The sequence below is a fragment of the Miniopterus natalensis genome, chromosome 3, assembly GCF_054644295.1.
Source record: "Miniopterus natalensis isolate mMinNat1 chromosome 3, mMinNat1.hap1, whole genome shotgun sequence".
Taxonomy (NCBI): Eukaryota; Metazoa; Chordata; class Mammalia; order Chiroptera; family Miniopteridae; genus Miniopterus; species Miniopterus natalensis.
Window position 1 is genome coordinate 87,463,418 of NC_142083.1, and position 21,761 is coordinate 87,485,178.

The 21,761-nt window shown below is 44.2% G+C and overlaps 1 protein-coding gene across 1 annotated transcript in view; it reads left to right on the forward strand.

Annotated features, from left to right (window-relative positions):
* The window catches only part of GRIN2A (glutamate ionotropic receptor NMDA type subunit 2A), a 342,626-nt gene that overhangs the window by 278,377 nt on the left and 42,488 nt on the right, over window positions 1–21,761 (forward strand). The window contains exons 7-9 of the mRNA XM_016197618.2: window positions 1,990–2,115; window positions 5,595–5,824; window positions 13,264–13,424. Of these exons, the coding sequence (XP_016053104.2) occupies window positions 1,990–2,115; window positions 5,595–5,824; window positions 13,264–13,424 (517 nt within the window). The remainder of the gene's footprint in view (window positions 1–1,989; window positions 2,116–5,594; window positions 5,825–13,263; window positions 13,425–21,761) is intronic.

A 21,761-nucleotide genomic window follows, 5' to 3' on the forward strand; every position in this document is an offset into this window, starting at 1 on the left:
GCACTCTTGGAGAATTTATTTAACGCCTCTATCCTTGGATATTAACTAACTTTAAACCTCTTAATTATTCATGTATTTCTCCTCCTTTTCGGATACACCTCATTACCAAATTGCCATGATTTCAGGGACATAATATTGTTTACAACTCAAGCTAAATTTAACTAAGATAAATTTCAAGCTCATCTTGTGTTGTAAGTCCAGGGATTTGTGTTGTTACCTCTTGCTCTTTAACATATTTGCACTATCAAAGCTGCATTGCAAATGGGACAGCTGCTATAGGAAAGCCTGGCAATTCCTCAAGTTAAACACAGCCTTGGCCGGGGTGCTCGGTTGGTCGGAGCTTCACCCTGATGCTCAGGGGTCGAGGCGCTGGTCCCCGGTCAGGGCCCATGTGGGAGTCAGCCCGTGGATGCATGGGCGGATGGCTGGAGCAGCGGACGGGTGTTTCTCTCCCTTCCTCTCTCTAAAAATCAATAAGTAGAAAATTAAAAACAAAACCAAACTGCATTGCAAAGCTTTCCTTCCAGTTTTAGAAGTAACCAATATGGTTAAAGCTTGCGACATATTAGTTCCTTGTTATATATTAAGCTCATTAAGTGGGAATTCGTGATGACCTCTAGCTGTAGGAGGTAGTTACAGACTTTAATAAGAAGGTGGTCTGCTATCAGCCTGGTTCTATATGGTTATTTCTAGCTCCATCAGAAAAACAATTTTAAAATAATAAAATGTCTACTTGTCCAAGAGGTATGACTGGGCTTCTTCCATTTTGCCCTCAGAAAATGTTTGCTCATGATGAAAAGGATTATAAGTTCGTTGGCGTGCAAGGGCAGTTTCTTTTTAATGGTGCATTTGGGTGGGGTTACGGGGTGGGCAAAAAGTAGGTTTACAGTTGTAAGTACTCAAAACACAGGGTTTATTCTTGTATTATTATTTATTCATTATTGTATTATTTTCCATGTGAACAACTGTAAACCTACTTTTGCCCCACTTTGTATATTCACTTTAAAAATTTTAGTCCCTGTTGATTTTCTAGCAAATCTATGTCATACACAGATAAAATGGCTCCATTCAGCTCATTTTCATGTCCTCAATCAGATGGAATAGAAATGGTAATTTATTTTATATAATGTCTCTTACCATTTTAGAGTGTCCTAAGGTTGAGAACCCTGTGACTTGGCCTGCCCTCCCGTGACCTCCACAGGAAAATGAACTGGTGGAAACTGCTTCTAGGGAAATAATCATCTATTCATCTACTACTTCATCCCCTCTGCTCTTTAAGCATTGCTCCTTCATTGAATTATCATGGGAATGTCCTCAAATGACTTCCCAGTTGCAGTTAAGCCTATTACCAACATCAACCCGATTCTGAAGTTGTAGAGATCTCACCTGTCTTAGCAGAAGGTGCGATGGAGAATGTTAGCAGTGGCGGCAGACACGACCTTCCAATATTCCTATCAGCCCACGCACTGTGATCCTTTCCTAACAGATTATAGCTCACCCCTTACTTCTGGAATTCCCTGCACACACCATCCCTCCAGCATGTAAAAATGAAAAACCGATAAAACCCCTGCTGATTGGCAGGAGCCTGGTGGCTGACCGTTTGAGTCTAGCCTTGTTTCTCCCCAGCTTTGGTTCCCTGGATGATTCTAGGCTCCCGTGGCCTCTTGATTTGCATTCTAGCTTCCTCCCCTGGTATCATCATTCTATTTTGTTTTTATTATCCTTGACCTGATTTGTAAAATGTCATATGCCCTTCTCTATTTTTATCCTGTTCTGTGCAGTCTCATAAAGTAGCTCAAATATTTTGCAGAATAAAGAACGGCTTAAACGTATGAATAAACAATGACTAGCTCCTTCGGAGCGCTCAGATTCGCATTAGGGGAAGCTTCTCGCTGAGCCTGTGCATGGACCTGTGGGCTTCCCGCTGGCCTGGCTGTGAGGAAGAGCAAACTGACCATGTCTCCATCCCTCTGGCCTGTTTCTCTGCAGAACCGTTCAGCGCCTCCGTCTGGGTGATGATGTTTGTCATGCTGCTCATAGTCTCTGCCATAGCTGTGTTCGTCTTTGAATACTTCAGTCCTGTTGGATACAACAGAAACTTAGCCAAAGGGAAAGGTGAGCACGCCTTCGGGAACATGATGCAACGTTGACGCTCTTTCATTTGCTTACAGTTGGCTAATTTCAGTTAATTTACTTTCAGTCCATTTCAGAACACATTAACCTCTATTTCCCTCGCTAAACCATTGTAGGAGTGGTTCCAGGTCATCGATATTACTTTCAGTCCATACAAGTATGAGTTATTCGCCTCCACTGAAAAAAGAGAGAGAAAACAAAATGAAACGTTTCGTACTGGTATAACATGGAGTTCGTAGTGGTTAGGTGAGAACCAGTGGTATTCAATTTGGTGAGAAGGCAGATTTGAAGATGTTTTTCTGGCAATTAATTTTAAAAATCTGTGTCAAAGGAAATCTTAAAATTGTAGTGAGTCTCAGCTTTAGTCTAGGTAATAAAATAGCTTCATAGAATCTAGTTTAAGAATATTCTCCAAAGTAATGAATCATAATTGCATTCATTTGACAATAAATGTAATTATAAAATGGTACTTTCCCCCAAAGAGCTATATTTTCCTCCTGACAATGCCTGACCTTAGTGCTCTACATTTGATAAAGTGGCAATCAGTAGATAGGAAATTGAATTGGGAGGCATTCATTGACGATAACTTATTAAGACGCTCCCACACAAGCCAATATTTGTGTCATGTACATAAACACATTACATCATTTTGAGTGAGTTTTCCTCAATGCACAATAAATTCTAAGTGGATGGTGTATGAGAAGGGTGTCAGGATGGAGTCTCTTTCCCGAAAAATGACTTGAGATTGTAGAAGACAGCAGATCTTCAAGGTGCAGTTATTCAAAACAAGATGCTTTAATTTGCACATATTTTCACTCGGAAGACCCAATGTTGGAAGCAGCCAACAGCTCATGGGAATCTCTTAGGAACTTAGTTTTATTGTACTCCTCCCACTTCTTCACCCTTGAAGAGTGGGGATTACTACCTAAACCATCTCCCATCAACAAAACATAGTAAAAATGCCATAAAGATCGTGTTGAATTTAAATGATAGAATAGCCAGGTCTTCACTAAAAGGGTCATGCAATGAACCAGTACAGACCTTTCCGGCGGAGTGGGACCTGAGACATTTTTCTGTGGGTGATCAGTAGAGTAGGTCTTTACATTTGCAGAGTCGGCGTTTGTGCTGTTTATGAATTTGTGCATTTACTTGATGACTATTTGTAGAGTGGGGACTACGTGCCAGGCACTGTACTGGGGCAGGGGGAGAGCGTGGTAAATTGGATAGAACCTTCCTGACCTTCACGGAGCTGAGAATTTAGTTGTGGAGACAACATGTAAACACATGAACTAATCATCGCAGATTGTAATAAATCTCAAGAAGAAGGCAAAGAAACAAAGTGAAGTGATGGAATGGAGATGCTACTTAAATAAGATGGTTAAGCAAGGAAGGGCTTTCGGAAGGGATGACATTTGAGCTGAGACCTAAAGGATGAGAAGAATGCAGTCAGAGAAAAACTAAGGGAAAAGCATTCCATGCAGAGGGAACAGCAAATACAAAGGTCTTGGCATGGAATAGGTCTTGATATGCTTAAGAAACAGAGAAGATGTGAGTGAGAGAGGTGGACAGTGGTGTAAGGTTGAATTCAGAAAGATAGGCTGTTGACTGTGGTCGGCATTTCCGATTTTCTTCTCTATACTATGGAAAGGAAGAGGTGGGATGAAACATGGCCAATGTGGGAGGTCACTGGAGCTACTCTATCAAGACATGGGCAGGGTGGCAGCACTGGAAGGAGGGGACCAGTTAGAAAGGTGTTACAGTGTGCCAGAGAAAGGATACAGTGGTTTGGACTTGGATGATGGAATGGAAATGAAGATAAGTGCATAAATTTGAGATAGATCTCGGAGAATAAAAGATTATCCAGAGGCCATCATGTGCACTATTTCTCCTTTGGCTGAAGCGCACACGAGAAGATTATTGTAAAGAAAAGAATCTAGCACGCAAACTCTCTAGCCTTTCTGTTACAACGGGGCTTTCTATTTCTCCCTCAGCTGCATGTGGACACTCTCAGGAAATGGCAGCTACTTGTTTCTTTGTGCAAAATGGATTTCACTTCCATTTCACTGCACTTGGGGAAAATTATATGGCCTAGTAATAGTATTCATGAATCAGGAATTCCCCAAAGTCTCGACAGATCCCTTGCCACTGACCACGTCTGATTCCCAAATAACTGTCACTTGTGATCAACACGCACTCTCAATAAAATGAAGTGGTTCATGAAGTTAAGTGGATTGACTCTCATTTTTTCTTGAGTCCTGAGCCTCTTGGGAATAAGCCCAGAAGATCATAAAAGAGAAACAGGAGAGCCTGAGGTTGAAAAGAATAGAATTAATTGCCTTTTCTTTTCTGTGTTGTGTATGGGTATTGTAAGTATGGCTGTAGCCTGCATTTGGCCTCCGATGTGCAAAGAGCGTGCTCCTCCTAGGCTCCCTGCCCAGAACTTCATCACTTCCATCAATCTGCATTCACTTCTGCCACTTTATTTATTGCCCACTCTGCTTGCCTATCCAACTGAAGTCTGAGTAGATCATTTTTTTACATCTTCCTTTACTTAAATGACATAAAAATTAACCTTCTGTTAAAGGAAGACCTTTCTGACAATGAAATGAGGGCATACATTGATTTTTTTCCCCCTCGCCTTGTGCAGAACAGACCTGAAAGCCTGAGCGTGTGCTTTCAATGGCTTGCACCCTTCCCACCCCAGTAAATTTCTCCTAGTTCTGCCTCTTGAGCTAAGTATGTTGCAAGGAACATTTAAGAATCTTAAGAGGGACCCAAAGTCACGTAAGGGTACACTGAGGGAGGAAACGTGCCCCGATATCACTGTTCCTTTTCCACGACCCTGCAACCAAACGTCTTCCATCTGTGAGGTGTTTGAAGAATTAAGCTCTATTGTTCTGTTCCTTAATGTCTCCCTTTGGAGAGAGTTTTAGTTGGGTTTAATTCCCATATTGTGAATATTTTACATCTGAGTTTGAATAGGAGCAAGTGCGAGGGACTGTTGCATATGGCACCAAACACCAGTCCCACTGAACTGCATGGGCCTCATGCGATAGCACATCAGGTGACGACCGAAGCAGCCCCCCCACACGTTTCTGTGAAGCCTTCCTTACATTTATCAAGGAGATTGTCCCCCCAGTGGAAATCAAATCCAAATTTAAAACAAGTAACAACACTCCTCATTCAAACCCACATTTTGCATAATCAGTTTTTCTTCCCTGTTGTTTTTTTCCTTCTTTTAAGAAACTTGGCAAAAATCCAGCTAGATAGGAACGTGGGACAGATGCTGATTTTTAAAGAAAACAGGAGATATTGTGGCTGTGGTTGTGAGGCAATGCAGGACACCACAGTGACGTCATCCCATCTTCTAGCAACCTTCAGTATGGCCAGTGGCCATCGCGCAGTAATTAAACACTCAGGTTCTGAGAAAATGCTGAGAATGTCCTTCCTGTCATTCGCAGCACCCCACGGGCCTTCCTTCACGATCGGAAAGGCTATATGGCTCCTCTGGGGCCTGGTGTTCAACAACTCCGTGCCCGTGCAGAACCCTAAGGGCACCACCAGCAAGATCATGGTGTCCGTGTGGGCCTTCTTTGCCGTCATCTTTCTGGCCAGCTACACGGCCAATCTGGCTGCCTTCATGATCCAGGAGGAGTTTGTGGACCAAGTGACTGGCCTCAGTGACAAAAAGGTAAGGTCACCTTGCTCTCTTCTCTGCTTGAGGGCAGATCGTAAATATTCTTCTCCCCAGAAGGGAGCGAATCAGGCTCTGTCACCCAAAGCCATCCACTTGGGCACAAAGCCAGAGGATTTTTTTCTCTAAATTTCAAGGGGCATATCTCTAAAAAAGGTAGGTTCAGAACCATTAGCTTAGCTCTCCCAGGTCTGCAAGATTCCAGATGGAATTTGGAAGCCGTTTCCTCACGTGTTCCCTCCTCCTCTTTGGGTGCTCTTGCCGGTGACTGGGCTGTGACGGGCAGGTCCTCGCTCTGGCTGCCCCTCATCCTCCCCAGGAGGGCGTGAGTCGAGGGAGATGCGCCAGCCTGCGTGAGGGGAACTGGGGTGAAGCGGGGCGCTCTCGGCTGCAGGTACCTCCTGGTTCTGTGATCTTGGAGGAGTCTCTTATAGACTCCCTGCCTTGGATTCCTCATCTATGACATAAAAAAAAAAAAAAAAGTCACCTCTAAGCCCTACCCAGAGAGAGAGCTGACAGCTCCCTTTTACTCTGTGGCCAATGAGCCCCACCATCAGCACGCCCGTCTCACCTAAATGCCTCCAAGGGACATGAAAGGAGCGGAGTTTTTTATTTCCCACCCGTTCCTTTCACGAGGACACACCTCCTGCCCTGCCCCATGGAGCTGTGCTCACACGGGCGGGCCGGGAGTGCCAGCACCTGCTCCCTTTGTCCACCGAAACCAGGGAGGGCTGCGGGGTGGGAGTGGCTATTCAGAAATGTGCAGAGGGCCGGGGAGGAGGTAAACCGTGGCCATCCTGCTATTGAAATTCCGGGTTCCGAAAACAAATCCCGACTTGCTAAGCTCAGCAGCATGGGGATTGCAGCGCTGCAAAGATTTTCTGTCTCGCGTGTGTGGATAATTTGTCTCTATGAAACTTCGCTATCATATCTTGTTGACATAAGCCTGCATCTACGCTTTTGGCATTCATCAATAAACTGCTGAATAGAAAATCAGCCCGGGAAAAGCCTGCGCACAGCTTTTCCGGGTTATCTGCTGTGGTTGAAAGAGGTACAGAGAGGCCTGTCACCAGAGAGGTGATGAGGGGCCGGGGTGAGTCACCCTCACAAAAGTGCCATATGCCACAGTGACAAAGCCCTTTATTTTTTGGCTTCCCTCTCCCTCACTAGCCCCCTCTCTGTTCCTTAAAAACTCCAAGTTCATTCCCAACACCATGCCTTGCCCTCTATGTCCGTCCTCTGACTCCAGTGTCTTTCCCACTTCATGGCTGGCTCCTCCTGACACTCAGGTCTTAAGGAGGATGTCACCTCTTGGGACTGGTCTTTCTGGCCACTGTGGTGAACTTGACAGCCTGAGCAGGTGCTCCCATGAAACTTAAATTCCAGCAGGAAGAAATAAACAACAAACAAGTAAATGGAGAGTATTCCAGGCAGGAAAGAGTGTTACAAAGGAGATAAAACGGATGAGATTAAAATTGACTTGGGACGCTCAGGTGCCCATCAGTAGATGAGTGGATAAAAAAGGCTGCGGTGCATTTACACCGTGGAATACTACTCGGCTGTAAAACAAGGAAATTTTATCTTTTGCTCCAGCATAGATGATCCTGGAGAGCATTATGCTAAGTGAGGTAAGCCAGTCAGAGAAAGACAAGGACCGTATGATTTCACTTATATGTGGAATTGGATGAACAAAATGAACTACAAACAAAATAGAAACAGAATCATAGATTCAGAGAACAGTCTGACTGCAAAAAAAAATCACAAGACTCATAGACACAGATAACAGTATGCTGATGACCAGAGGGAAAGGGGTGGTGGGAGATAGAAGAGAGTAAAGGGGGGATGAATGGTGATGGAAGGAGACTTGACTTGGGGTGATGAACACACAATACAATATACAGATGATGTGTTATAGAATTGTACACCTGAAACCTATATAATTTTATTAACCAATGTCACCTCCAATAAATTCAATTAAAAAAATGTTTTTAATTGACTGAGGATATCAGGAGAGTGTATGTGACAGAGTTATCTGGCACTTAGTAGGTGCTCAGTTCATACTTGCTGACCTGGGGGTCCTGAGGTCCCTTTCCAGCCCTGTGTGCCCAGCCCCATCTTTGCTAAAGGCTCATAGAGGGCTCTTCCCAGGGTAATTGCCTTCGGGCACAGGAACTGTGAAGGTCTGGGAGTTACATTCTCCCAGTCTTTCCAGTTGCCTGTAACCAACAACTAACCAGTGTGAGTGCGAATGCCCAGCTGCTGTGTTGCTTCAGGCAGGGCAAACTCAAGACAGTGTCCTCTCCAGGGCTCCCGCTGGATCAGGCCGAGGCCGAGGCCGAGGCTTCCCTAAAAAGACACCCTTGGCTGGCTTCCTCCCTTCCCTCCCTCCCTCCCTCCCTCCCTCCCTCCCTCCCTCCCTCCCTCCCCCCCACCCCAGTCTCTCCCAGAACCCTTACTTAATAAATCACATCCCCCCAAGTCCTTGGCTCAGGGCCGACGTCTGGCTGCCCCCCCCCCCCCCAAAGCATAAAGCACCTGGGAGGCAGCGGATAAAGTCCCGCACTCGGAGCCCGGAGGGCTGGGTCCCGCTCCCTCTGTGCCACCTGCAGGCTCGGCGACGCTTTCGTGGCCCTGAAACCTGCCCGCATCTTCCTACCCTTCCCTGTAAACATGGGAATCCCAGTTGTAAGAGGATGACAAGAGCCTGCAAACATGAACGTGCCTTGTAGCCTGTAAGTCCCCCGTAGGCACACAGCCCCGTGACGCGGTTCCATCACATGATGGGAGCAAAAGTAGTTTCCAGAAGAAGCGACTGGAGGAGCCGTGGAAGCACCGGGGAGCCATGTCCTGGATGTGAGGCTCTTTCAAGAAAGTCATTGGCAGCCTGCTCTGCTTTTTGTTGCTATTTTCAAAAGCTAGGGGGAAAAACCCTGTGCTACATAGTTTTGGTTCTAAATAATATGACCGCTTGTGGGGAAACTAATTAGAACCACTAATAATTTGACTGCCCTTCTCTGATTTGGGAACACCTAGTAACAGATACCATTTCCTCCTGGGATGCAGCTCAGTTCCAACCTCAGAGCATTAGCAGCAAGCAGAGAGCGCTTTTAATTAAATGTTTGATACAATTAGATAAACAGCAACATTCTTGAAGTAAATAAGCTAAATGCTCCCAGAAGATTAATAGCAGATACACCAAGAAAGTTTGCACAATAAAGTAATCTATATTGAATCAATTTATTTAAATACTGCACACAGTGGGCTTTCTCTCTCTCTTTTTAAAATCATGAAAACGTGTAACAACGCAGGTTTACAACACTTGAAGCCATTTGCAGTATCGGTGCTTGCTGTGAAAAAGTACCTTTGGAGTCCATGGTGTGGTCCGACGAGCTTGGGTTTAAATTACACGTGGGTGGAGTCACTGGTGGATGCTCCCCTGGGACTTATTAAAGGGAGGTTGGAAATCCAAAACGTTGGGAATCACTGTGGTAGGAAAACCCCATCCCTGGGAGGCAGATTAACATAGTGAGAAGAGCAATGTCCTATTTGGGGTCGAATGGACGTGGGTTCAAATCCTAAACCTGCCATATAGTGGTTGTACAGCCTTCAGTATGTCAGTATCCCCAAGGCTTATTTTCCTAATAAAGGTGGGGGGAGTGCTAATACCACCTGGCAAGGTTGATATGAGGGTTAGAAAGAATGTACTGCTTTTCCCTGGCCTTCCCTTCACCTCCCCCCTCCCTTCATTGTCATCACCCCTGCCATCCTCACTGCTGGAGTCTAAAATGATATTGCACTAAGCTGCCCTTTTGTGACAACAATGGAGGGGATTCGGGGACCTGCCCCTGGTTCTATGGAGTCCTGCCGTCTCTGGGCGCTGTGGTTATGCTGCTGGTGGTCCTGGCCCACCATACTTACTAACTGAATGGAGACCTCTGAGCCTCCCAGCCTCTTAAGGACCATGGTTGTTTGATGCTGACATCAGGAGGCCTGTGGAGCTTCACCAATGGGAGAAGACTGTACTAGAAATAGGGGCCCTAGTTGCCAGTGTTCCTAATTTACAGCCACAGAAGATAGAAAAATATTTCTAATAGATGTGTCGTTTAGGTTCATAAGAGGAACAGAGAAATGCCCTGGTCAATCACCACACTTTCCCTACACAATTTATTTCCCAGGCCTGCATCTCCACTGCCTCCATCGCAACGTGCTTGCCGTATCATATTCACTTGGATGACCAGGCCTGTCCACATATTGGAAGTCTAAAGTGCTCTGTTCTCCACATTGGAAGGACACTGGTTCCATTATGTGGCTAAAATCACTCTGGGCAACAGCAGGTGATGAGTTGATGTGCCTCAAGCATGCAGATGTCAGGAAGTCTTTCAAGTACTCTGTGGTTAACTGCAAAAGCAATCCCCAATTTACAGACAGAGAAACTGAGGCTCGGAGAACTTAGGCAGCTGCTCAAAATGACTGTGTTCCTAAGTGGCAGTTGAGAAGCTCAACGCTCTGAGCCCTAGTTCAGGGGAAGCCAGTGAACAAAAGCAATGAGGGCGGCCTTGAGAAAGAAGCTGTGAAGAGCTCCACTGACTCTGGGCTTCGTGATTACATTGTGCTCTGGTCCTCCTGGCAGTAAAAACCTCTGCATCACCCCTTCCTTCGCTAAAGCCCACATTGGTTTCTTTCTGCCTTAATGTGAAGCTCCCTGGGGGAAAGTGGCAGTAGAAATCATTCCCCAAGAAGCACAGAGTGTGTGTGTCCTGGGACTCGAGATGAGTCATACTTGCCCCTGTTTTTCACATTGTAAGCCGTGACTCTTTAGTGAGCCATGAAATTAATTTAAGGGTTGGAACCATTCAAAAAATAGGACCTAATGGATGCCATCGAGTATATCACACATGTAGAAACAGTACTGTGAAGTGGCGTGTGTGTGTGTGTGTGTGTGTGTGTGTGTACAAGGTGGCAATGGGAAATGCGAGTCATGCCGTAAAAAGATGAACAGCCTTGAATCCAGTGGGAAAGCTTCCTGGATCTTGTGCTGGGCTGAATTTTGTGTGCATAAGGGTAAATCGAGGCCTGAAGAGTATGGAGATTCATCTCAGAGGCTGATTGTCTTTCTGTCGCTGTGCAAACCAGAGGCAGGGGAGAAAGGTAATCTAACAGAGCAACAGATGGGAGTGATGTGGAAGGCAGTTAGTCAGATTGGCTATCTCCGGATGTCTCTGGAGATTGGGAGCGGCTGCTACAACACCTAGATTTATGAACGGCCACTGTCATCTTTGTCTCCCAGAGCAGGCAGCTGCCAGGTGGATGAGCCTGGGCTCGGGCTTCCTTCTCTTTCAGTGATGAGTTGCGTTGCTGCTTGCTGGGTTGAGTACAAAGAGCATTTTGCTGTTCACGTGCGCGGGCACACACACACACACACACACACTCACACTCCCCACCAAGGCACCCAGCAGGAGGATCTCCTTTGGACAATGTATGGCCACTTCCCTCAAGTCCTGTTATGGCCACTTATTAGGCAGCAGCATGCTTAATTTAGGGGAAATGGTGTTCAACTGGAAATTTTAATTAACAGTGAAATGAAATCTGGAAAAAAGAATACTGTGTCTGGTTGGACGGACTCTCGGGTAAACATGCATGCTTTCTCTGGCAGTTCTCAGTTGTGTGGAGGGCCTGGAATCTGAGAAACCTCTGGTTCCTAGTCCTGGTTCTCCCGTGGAACTGCCGGGTGTCCTTTCCTTCTCTGAGTCTCAGGGTCCTCGCCTCTAAGAGACAAGGGGTGACTAGCATGATCTCTGAGGAACAATGGAGTTTGGACCTTAGGTTATAGTCTTAATATTGTCACTTTCTAGTTCCAGAATTATATATGTCATAGAAAATTGAGGCCTTGGTTACTTTTTTTGCCCATAATGACAGTAAAAATGAAAAATAATAATAATTTTATTTTTGAGTGCTTACTTTATTCTAATTACTTGACAAATGTTATAAGGTTAGATCTTCCCATTGACCCCACAGGAGAAATACTGATAGGTTTCCACTCTACAAGTGGGAAATAACTGGAGGCAGTGTGAAGAGAAGAGACTTATCTAAGGTCCCGCAGTTTGTAAGTGATAGAACCTCTAGACCTGAGCTCAGACTCATAGCCATTGGGCTCTGTTGGCTCTCGATTTTCATTGTGTTTGGGGGACTCAGACCTGGTTGGGTTGCTCCAAAGTCTGAAGTTGTGAATGGATAGCACCAGGTAACCGTGGAAGGCCAATGGAGCATGAACTATGAGCTTTCATGAAGGCTGGCAAGCCGTACACATCATGGACACCCCCAGGAAGCTAATGTTTAGTAGGGACATCAGCTCAACAAAAGTTCACGAGCCTGCCATTATGCCTGGAGCATGTGAAGCCTCCAATAAGTGTTGCATATATATATGAATGAGTGGGTAGGTAATGAGTCAATGGCAACATATAGTCATTGTAAGGGAAGAAAAATAATTTTTTTGCTACCCTTCTAGATTCCTGGCTAAGAACCACCCCCTTCCATAATAAAAAACTGATTAACAGGAGAAAAACAAACAAATTTAATAACAAGTGTAACTCCCATATGCGTGGGAGATACCCAAGAAAACTGAGTAACTCCCTTAAATGGCCCAAGCCACCACCTTAAATACCATCTCCAGCTAAAGACTAAAGATGTTACAGGGAGACCAACTACGGGAGGTTACCAGGAAAAGCACAGTTAACAAGGGCGTGGTTGTTAAGCAGACTTAAGTCTCCATTGGTAAGAGCGTCTATAGATTAGTCATCTTCCTCTTCTTGGTACAGAGAGGGAGACACCCTTACAGATGGGGATTTTCCTCATAAATGTACATGTCTCTCACAAAAGGATAACTTCTACTTGGTTTCCAGGGCTTCTCCTGTGTCACCATTTCTTAAAAATAACCAGCCCCAAATAATCCTTATGCCTAGGAAACATATTTGGGGTGGCAAGTTCTGCTCCCCTTCACCATTTTCCGGGTGAGGTGAAGGTCATCGTAGATGGAATTCAGAGAAGGGAGTGGGGAATCACAGAAAATTTGATCATAAGGTGGATAAATTAACCAAACAAAAATAACACCTTCATCCCAGCTCAACCAGCATTTCCTGAGCTCGGCCAGTTCCCCAGTGCCTCCTACTAGGCTACCATCTATAACGGCACCAAAAAATTCAATCCAACAAGTAGCTGTTGCCTGCCCAGCCAGCATGCACTGGGAACCGCGGGGAACAAGAGGCACTGGGGCTCATGGACCAGTGGACGGTGTGATTAAGAAGCACAAAACTGAATGTGTTTTTGCTGCGCTAATGCATAAATGTGTTTAACTCCTTACACAAGGCGAAGCGATGGCTGACTTCTTTCCTCCCCTTCCTTCCCCTTCTTTCTCTTTCTCTCTGTCTCTCTCCCTGCAGTTTCAGAGGCCGCACGACTATTCCCCGCCTTTTCGATTTGGCACGGTGCCTAACGGCAGTACCGAAAGAAACATTCGGAATAACTACCCCTACATGCATCAGTACATGACCAAATTTAATCAGAAGGGAGTGGAGGATGCCTTGGTCAGCTTGAAAACAGGGTAAGGATGGGGTCGTCGCCTCCCCCCCGCCCCCAGCAGGCCTGCTAGCCGATAAACCTTTCAGAAAATGACTCTCTGCATGCGTTTGTCTTTATCTGTCCCCACTGTTATTTTCTGGAGAGCTGTGAAGTCAGATGGACCCCAGTTAAGGGCTGCTTTTGTTAATCCGATGAGCATCACAGGTTTCCTTCTGAGCTGTGTTAAGGAAAAGCAAATCCAGGACACTTTGAAATGCAGAGAGCCAGTGGGGTTTCTTAAACTGATAAAGAAGTTGGTCCAACTCCATGGGCTATTTTACTCAAATAGAAATGTTAAAAAACAAAATTCAGCTGAGTATGTTGGGGATGGGGAAACTTTCTCCTGCTCTTTTTAGTTCTCCTGGCTGGGAGAATAATTAAAATTACATAAGGCAGATTAAGAGGAGAAAATAGAGTTTAATGCATGCGCACAGGAAATTCACATAAGCATGAAAGTCCAAGGGCGCTGAGGCAAAATGAGGCCTGTGTGTCATTCTGGACTAAGGAGCAGGGAGTAGGGGTCCAGGACTTCAGAAGGAAGTAAGGCAGTTTACAAGGCGAGGGAAAAAAGTTAATGTTTAGTAAACAAATGTTTGCTGGGCATCGTGAAACAGTGGGAATCAGGGAGGACTCTGATCAAATGGACTTTGGTAGGTTCCTCCCTGTCTCCGGAACCTAGTCCCATTAAACTGTAGTTATTTATGATGGTATCTCCCTTCCCAGAGCAGGTTCTTTTAGGCAGTAAGGACAGAGAACAAAGTTTCTTCCTGAGCCTTCTGGGCCTCGATTGTCTTCAGCTCAAAATAATCTACACCCCAGAGTGACATGTCTTGGGGTGACTCGTTCTGAACCCCTGCTGCTGTTTGAACATCTAATTGGCTTTATTGAATGATGCATAAGTTGGGCAGCATCCCTTTGAGCAACTAGAAAGGAGTTCCAAGTAGCTGTGCAGAATGGAAGGCTTTTATAGGCAGAAGGGGTCAGGAAAAGAAGTTGCCAGCAAAGAGTGGATCGTTTCAAGCAAGGTCGCTCTCCTTTGGGGAAGGGCAGGTTACCTCACTAGCGCTGACCAGGTAACTCCAGATTGACTGGTTACGGGTCACATCCCTGGGAGAAGATGAAACTGCAATTAAGTCTTGGTTTCCTGACACGGAGTTTAGCATAAGTGACTCCGTTTTGGGCCTATTGGTGTTTTTTCTAATAGAAAGATCTAAGGAGATTGAGAGTTTATTTGAAAACACAGTGCTATAGATTGTTATCTATCTGCTTTTTAAGTAGGAGTGTTGGGGTGAAACTTTATGTGAAAACTAACAGTATGACATTGATGAAGGAGAAGGGCAATAGAGAGAGAAAAGCGATGACAACTCAGTCTCTGTGCGGGGACAGCTAATATTCACGTCTACCTGTGGCACTGTGGAGTGTAGCGTATGTGAAATAACTGACCCTGTAAAGAAGGGACAGCACAGCGGCTGGGAGTGTAGGCTGTGGAGCCAGAGCACGCTCCTCCCTGCTGCTACTTGTTGTATGAACTTGGACAGTGTTTTAATGGCTCTCAGTCTCATCCATAAAATGGGAATACAACTGGGAACTAATTCATAGGGGTTTTGTGAGAAAATGTGCCAGAGAGCATTTCAGAAATTGCCTGGCATAAAGAGAGGACCTAATTTTTAGTGTTGTAATTTGGTGTAAAGGTTAAATTCTATTCTGAGGACTTACCAAAATATCAGGGATGTGTGAAGTGAGTTTTTTAAAGGGTTTCACTAAATATGACTCTGTTTTAAATGAAGGAGTGGTTTAATGAGGAAAGTTTCGCTTATGCAGAAAATTAATTGACATGGATTACCCCCATCGCCAGGGATTCCTGGCGAGTGAAATGTTACTGCGGTGCCTTCTCCTGAGTCCACAGCCCCTTCCTCCCACTGTTCCCACGCCCATTGCAAAAGGCCTAGGTGCTCCCTTGTGTCTGGTAGGGCAGAGGGGGCCTCCTCTAAACCACCAAGCTCAGGTCTCTGCCTGGTTTCCCGGGAGCTTTGGCTGATGGCAGTTTGTCCTTCAGTCCCTGGGATCTCTTTGTTATCTTGACAGGAGTTAGGACAGCATTTATTTGGATGTTGAGTCCATTCCTTATCCAAAACTCATTGACACACTGCTCATTCTGTCTTACAATGGTTTTACAAAATGTTTTATAAAGCTAAAAGATGCAGAAAATATGTAAATATCAAGTATACTGTTTGATGACTTTGTACAAACTGATCATCAAGGTCAATTAACAAGACTTCACCAATTCCCAGAACCCCCTTCCCACCCCCTGCCCTGCCAACCACAGCCTCCTCCAGCCACTATAGTCCATGGGCCACCCTCTCTTCGAAAGCCGCTTCTCATTGCCTGCTATTCTAACATATAAATAAAAGCATAGCATATGGGTTTTTTGTTTGTTTGTCTTCTTTTGGCTCAACATTCTGTTTATGAGATGGCTGCATATCATTCCAGCTCTCTCATTCCCTTTGCTGTGTAGAATTTCATTGTGGGGATGCACCACGAATTCATCTATCTCTTCAAATCTTGATGAACACTCGCATTGTGTCCAATATGAGACTGTTGTGAGTGATGCTTCGAAAGGCGTTCTCGCACATGTCTTTTGTGGCACAAGTAAGTGCCTTTGTCTTGTTATATACTTAAGACTGGAATTGCTAAGCTATAGAATATATGTTCAAGTTCAATATATATCAGAAAAGGCACATTTTATATGCATTTCCATCTTAGCCATGGGGACAGGTTTTGTTTGTTTCCACTGTGGTCTTTTCATCGACATTATTTTTTTCTATTCGTTTGTTGTCTTTTGAGCTTGTGGATGATATATTTTTTTTTTCTGTGCAGGCTTTTATATTTTGTGGTTACATTTCTCAGTTGTTTTTTATGGCCTCTGGATTCTGAGTCGTAATTCAAAAGCCCTCCTCACTCTGAGGTTACAAAATAATCCTCTCCTGTTTCTTTCTATTTTGGTTGCATTTCTATTTGGAATTTTTCTGGGTGTAGCGTGTGAGATATGACCTCAACTCTTCATATGACGATGAGAACCAAAATCTGAGAACGGCCACCGGAGAACGGCCAAGGTCACACAGACCGTGCCGCTGGTGGTCCGCTCACCTCCCACTTCTGTCTCTCGAGTGTCTACTTCGCCACACTTAGAGGTCTTCTTCCGTCCCACATCATGTTTTCTTTTTAGGTTTTTCATCATGAAATAGATTATTTCAAAATATGAAATGGATTATAAAATAATTTTGCAAGAGTAAATATGAGGGTATCCTGTTTAAAGAATAATACATAATAGAATGAACTCCTCATGGACCCACTGCCAGCTTTAAAAAATAGCCATTTGCCTTCACTATATTGCAGCAGCTCTAGAAGGTTCCATCCCTCTGGAAGGTAGAGGTGGGTGCCCCATACACTCCTGAATTGTTAATACCCCTAATAGCCTAAAGTCCAGTGAGCCTTGACTTAGGCAACCCAGAGCACATACCTTGGCAGCTGGGTCCCACTCATCCACACACAAGTCCCAGCGTCATCCATCTGTTGCTTAGTGAGTCGTGTGCATAGATATACATCAGGGTGTCAGTAAGATGGGAGGCTCCTTTGTAAAATGTAACTTCCTGGAAGATCGTGGAACACAAGAGAGGCTTTGGATTGTGGTCTAATGAGAGTATCAGCTTGGTTTGAGTCTTGGCTGTTATCATTAGGGAGCTGTGGCCTTGGACAAGTGGTGTTACCTCTGTGCCTCAGTTTCCCCATCTAAATAATGAAAGGGCTAGAATCTGTGATCTCTGAAAATAGTTCTAAGATTCTTTTATTTGTGTTGAACATTTGAATGTTTATTAAAACTTTCCAAAATTCAAAATCCAGGCATGCTATATATATAAATGGCTGTCAGTTTTGCAGAAAGGATTTAGAACAAGACTTGAAAGCTGGGCATCTCCAAACCTGGCTAGTAGACTAACCTTACTTTCATCACCTGTTAAAATGCAAGTGCTTGGGCCCAATACAGAACCTTCTCTCCAGTGATGGAGCCAATAAATTTGCATTTTAACAAGCATCTTCCCTCCCCACCCCCCCGGGTGATTTTGATTCATGCTAAAATTTAGAAGTGTTCTTCTAAAGGAGTTTAATGAACACATTTTATTGAGACAGCATATAAAGATTAAATCAACCGAATGCTTATCTCTGGGATCCAAAATTGTTTTAGAAGAACATAGGCAGCGAGAAACTTGAAACTAAGTTGTTCAGCCTCGCTGTTAATTAAAATTTAAAATAAATTTCAATTAACAATGAAAAGCATTCCAGATAAAGCATTCCAGAAATTATCAGGTAAATCAGTGAGAAAATAGGATTTGATGTGCAATCAACAGAAATAGGATTTTTGGGGAATAGATCTGTTGGAATGGGGGGGTTGCTCCTGAACCAAATGCAGGTGAGCTGGTCGTGACCCCAGGTTTCTAGACCAGTGTCTCTCAAATCTTAGCCTGAGTCTGAATCAGTGGGGGTGCTAGTGAAAATGTTGATCCTGAACCCCACTGAGCCCACAGAATCAGACTTTTGGGGCAGGGCCTGGGAATCTGCATGCTCTCACCAGCTCTTCGGCTGATTCTGCTGTGTGCTGATAGATTTGGGAACATCTGCTCTAGAAGAGGGAACTGGAGCTGAAATGAGCGGGGACAGATTTAGATTTACAAATGCTCAGTCATCAGGAGCCAATGCTCTCCACGAAGTTTTGGCAAGTGGGCGAAACTGCAAGCATAGCACTTCTGCCAGGTTTAAATGAAACTATCAACATCCCTAGGACTCCAAGGAGCCTCATATTTCAAGACACAGTGGGATGACTTTTTATTTTAATTGATTTTATGTACAATTATGTGTATAAATATTTCTGAAAAAGTCCCCATTTCTTGTAGAAGCATCAATCTTTAGCCCTCTGGCCTCTTAGTTTCCTATCTGATTTTATTTCTAGCTCAACGATGTTGGAAAACAGAGAAGCATCTTTGACTTTTTTTACATTCAGTAGTTTGAGAGAATTAGAAGGCAGGATTGTCTTTTGACCAATAGGCTTTCTTTATTTTTTGCAAGGCTCAAATTTTACTCAATAATGTGTTTATAAAAATTAAAGGAATGGGGTGATCACATCTACCTGCAAATGTCAGAACTGTCTTCATAGCAAAGGTGAGCATTGAACTCCTGTTAGGGAGCACAGATTTTGAAAGCCTGTGGGGTCCAGGAACCCATGTTTTATTAGCATTTCTAGTGCCTCAGATACAGGTAGTGCATGGGCTTTGAGAGGCTCATCGGGTGACTATTGAGAGATGTTCTCTCTGGAGTGGGTAGAACCAGAAAGAGAAAGGACATTTCAAGAGAGACGGGGGCGTAGAGGAACATGAGTTTAGGCTTGAGCATGTTAAGTTGGAAGTGCCTTGGGGACAACATCATATTTCCACATCATCTTTGCATTTATTGAAACCTAACAATAAGTGACATGAAGCCCTGAGCCTCATGCATAATCTCATTTAATCCTCACAGTGCTCCTAGGAGCTGAGTACCATCATTAGCCCCTTTAAGAGATGAAGAACCTGAGGCTCCATAGGGGTAACTCGTTACCCAACAGGCTTTTTAGCTCAGAAACTACATTATAGCATTAAGTGTAGGAGGTAGGCTCGCCTCCTCACTTGCCAATGCCTGTAAGCAGTTGGATATGTGAGATTAGAGTTTAGGGGAGAATTGGAAACTGAGAATATATATTTGATATACTCATGTATATAGGCATACTTAATACTGTATACAAAAATGCATGTATTACATAATATATATTTATTAATTTATTAATTGCGACAAGATCACAGCATCCTCATTTCCATCCTCAAAAGAAACCGATCCAGGATGTAGAAATTTCCAAGGCAAAGGTAGATCAGGAAGGTAGAGGAATCCTCAATGAAGTTTAGTGGCTATGCAGAGCAAGCTCTTTCAAGGATGCCATTTGAGCAGGTTTTATAAGCTGTATTTTATCAGTCAGGCAGAATCAAACTCCGAGGGTTCATTTTCAGCGGCTGAGTTCGAAAGCACATAGACATCAGGGTTCAGTGAGCTGTTCTCCTAAATGGGATAGCATCATCTCCTGAGAAAATCAGATCGACAATGACCTGGTTTCTGAGATCCACCTCCACACTGCAAATAAAGCTCAAAAATAATTGCTACCACATCATAGACTTAGGAATTTTTTTCCTTAATAAAAGCACAAACATCTTTTTTTTTTTTTTACTTGGAATTATTTCTTATTAAACCCTATTAAAATTATAGTAACAGAATTTCAAGGCCACCCATAAGGCATTAAAAAATAGAAAAAAATGGGGAGAAAATTAAATAAAGTGACATCTCAATTCTGTAAATGTGGAGATAGAGAGAGAAAGAAAGAGAAAGGAGAGTAAAATGAAATACATCAAAATGTTATCAGAGAGCCCAGCTGGTGTGGCTCAGAGGTTGAGCATCGACCCAGGACCCCGGAGATTGTGGTTCGATTCCCGGTCAGGGCACGTGTCCGGGTTGCGGGCTCGATCCCCAGTTGGGGGTGTGCAGGAGGCAGCCGATCAATGGCTCTCTCATCATTGATGTTTCTCTCTCTCTCCCTCTCCCTTCCTCTCTCTGAAATCAATAAAGACATATATATTTTTAAATGTTATCAGAGATCTTGCTAGATGAATAGGATTATGGTCTTTTCCTTCTTCTTTTATATTTGACAAATTTTCTGCAACAAAAGTATTACTTCTAATAATCAGGGAAAATGTTTCTTCTGAACATAATTCTTCATCTCTTCCTGCATTTCCTTGGGGTATCTGTCCACATGTGTCCACACGTTGAATAGTGCACGTGTAAGTCTGTGTTTTGCTTTCCTCAGTTAAATCTGTACCATTTTGTTGGACAGTTTTCACTATTAATGACTAGGTGATATTTCACTGAGCTAGAGGAATATTAATTAACGTTGACTGCTCTGCATTTTCATCATACTTTGGCTGGCGTTGGAGGGCCCTACGAGGAGCGGTTCTTTTTTGCAGGCTTGCTGATCCCGCTGTTGTAGACCAATTTGCCGAGAATGTCATCCTACGTCATTTCACAGGCTTCTGTGCTGCGAACGGCATTGTTTTTCTTCACTATAAGGCCTGCTTTTATCTTGTGGAAAACACGATTCCTGAAACTACTTACAGTTTTCCTTTCGCTTGGGCTAGTGCATAATTCAGAGCTTAATTTATGATCCTCTGTTAGCAACTGGGAAGAGCTTATGTCCTGAAGATCTGCTTCTGGTCTTTCCCCAAGGCCTTCGCTGCTATTCCACCTGTGGTTTCACTCCACTCGAATGGCTTTCTTTACCAGTATGCTAAAATCTTATTCTACTGCAATTTGAGTAAGCTACCTGCGTTGTTTTGGGAACGAGGCGAGGTACTTCTAGCTAACAGATCACATTTATTGGGAGCCTGCCTATGCTCCAGGTACCGTTTGTTCAGAATGTTGCGCCTGCATTATCCTCTCTAAACCTCATAACAACCCTATGAGACAATGACTAGCATGGAGGGAGTAGGCATAGAGAGGTTTAGTAGCTTGTCTGAGGCCACACTTGCTCTGGAGCCCATGCTTAGTGTCACATCTTAAAAGAGTAAATATGAATATTCCTGTAACATTGCACAGTTAGCCTGTTTCTAATTGCCTGCTATTATACAAAGCCCAGAACCAATTTTGCTCTTACTTTAAAATGTCTCTTTTTTCTTTGAAAGCATCAAACTGCTTTAAAAAGGGGTGATACTTCTCCTTCCATTGAGGTGGAGAAAAGAAATGAACTCACAGGGGAAATAAAGCAAGAGAAGGATGTGTTCCTCCTGTTGGGATGCACCTGGTTAGGAAGGGCCTCCTGGGGAGGCTGAAGAAGCAGCAGCTCCCAGGAGATGTCATCTCCCTAGAGAGCGCCTCTTCTTTTTGATTGCTGGACATTCCAGATGACCTCAAATATATGACCTCATTTCATTCTGACTCAACTCTGCCAAACAGGCGTTCTCTCCATTTTACAGAAGAGGAAACTGAGGCAGAAGCAACTCATTCAAAGGTTCAGTGAGTGGCAGAGCCAGCGTTCAAACTCAACCCAACACCTCTTTCTACCCATGATGGGCTAACTCTGCTTGTGCTGACAAGCGAGCCATCCTGGGCAGGGTGGGGCCCCTTCCTTATGAGGTGGCAAAACTAGAACCAGGGAGCTGGCTGCTTTTGCCCACCAGCAGCTCAGATTCAGAAAATC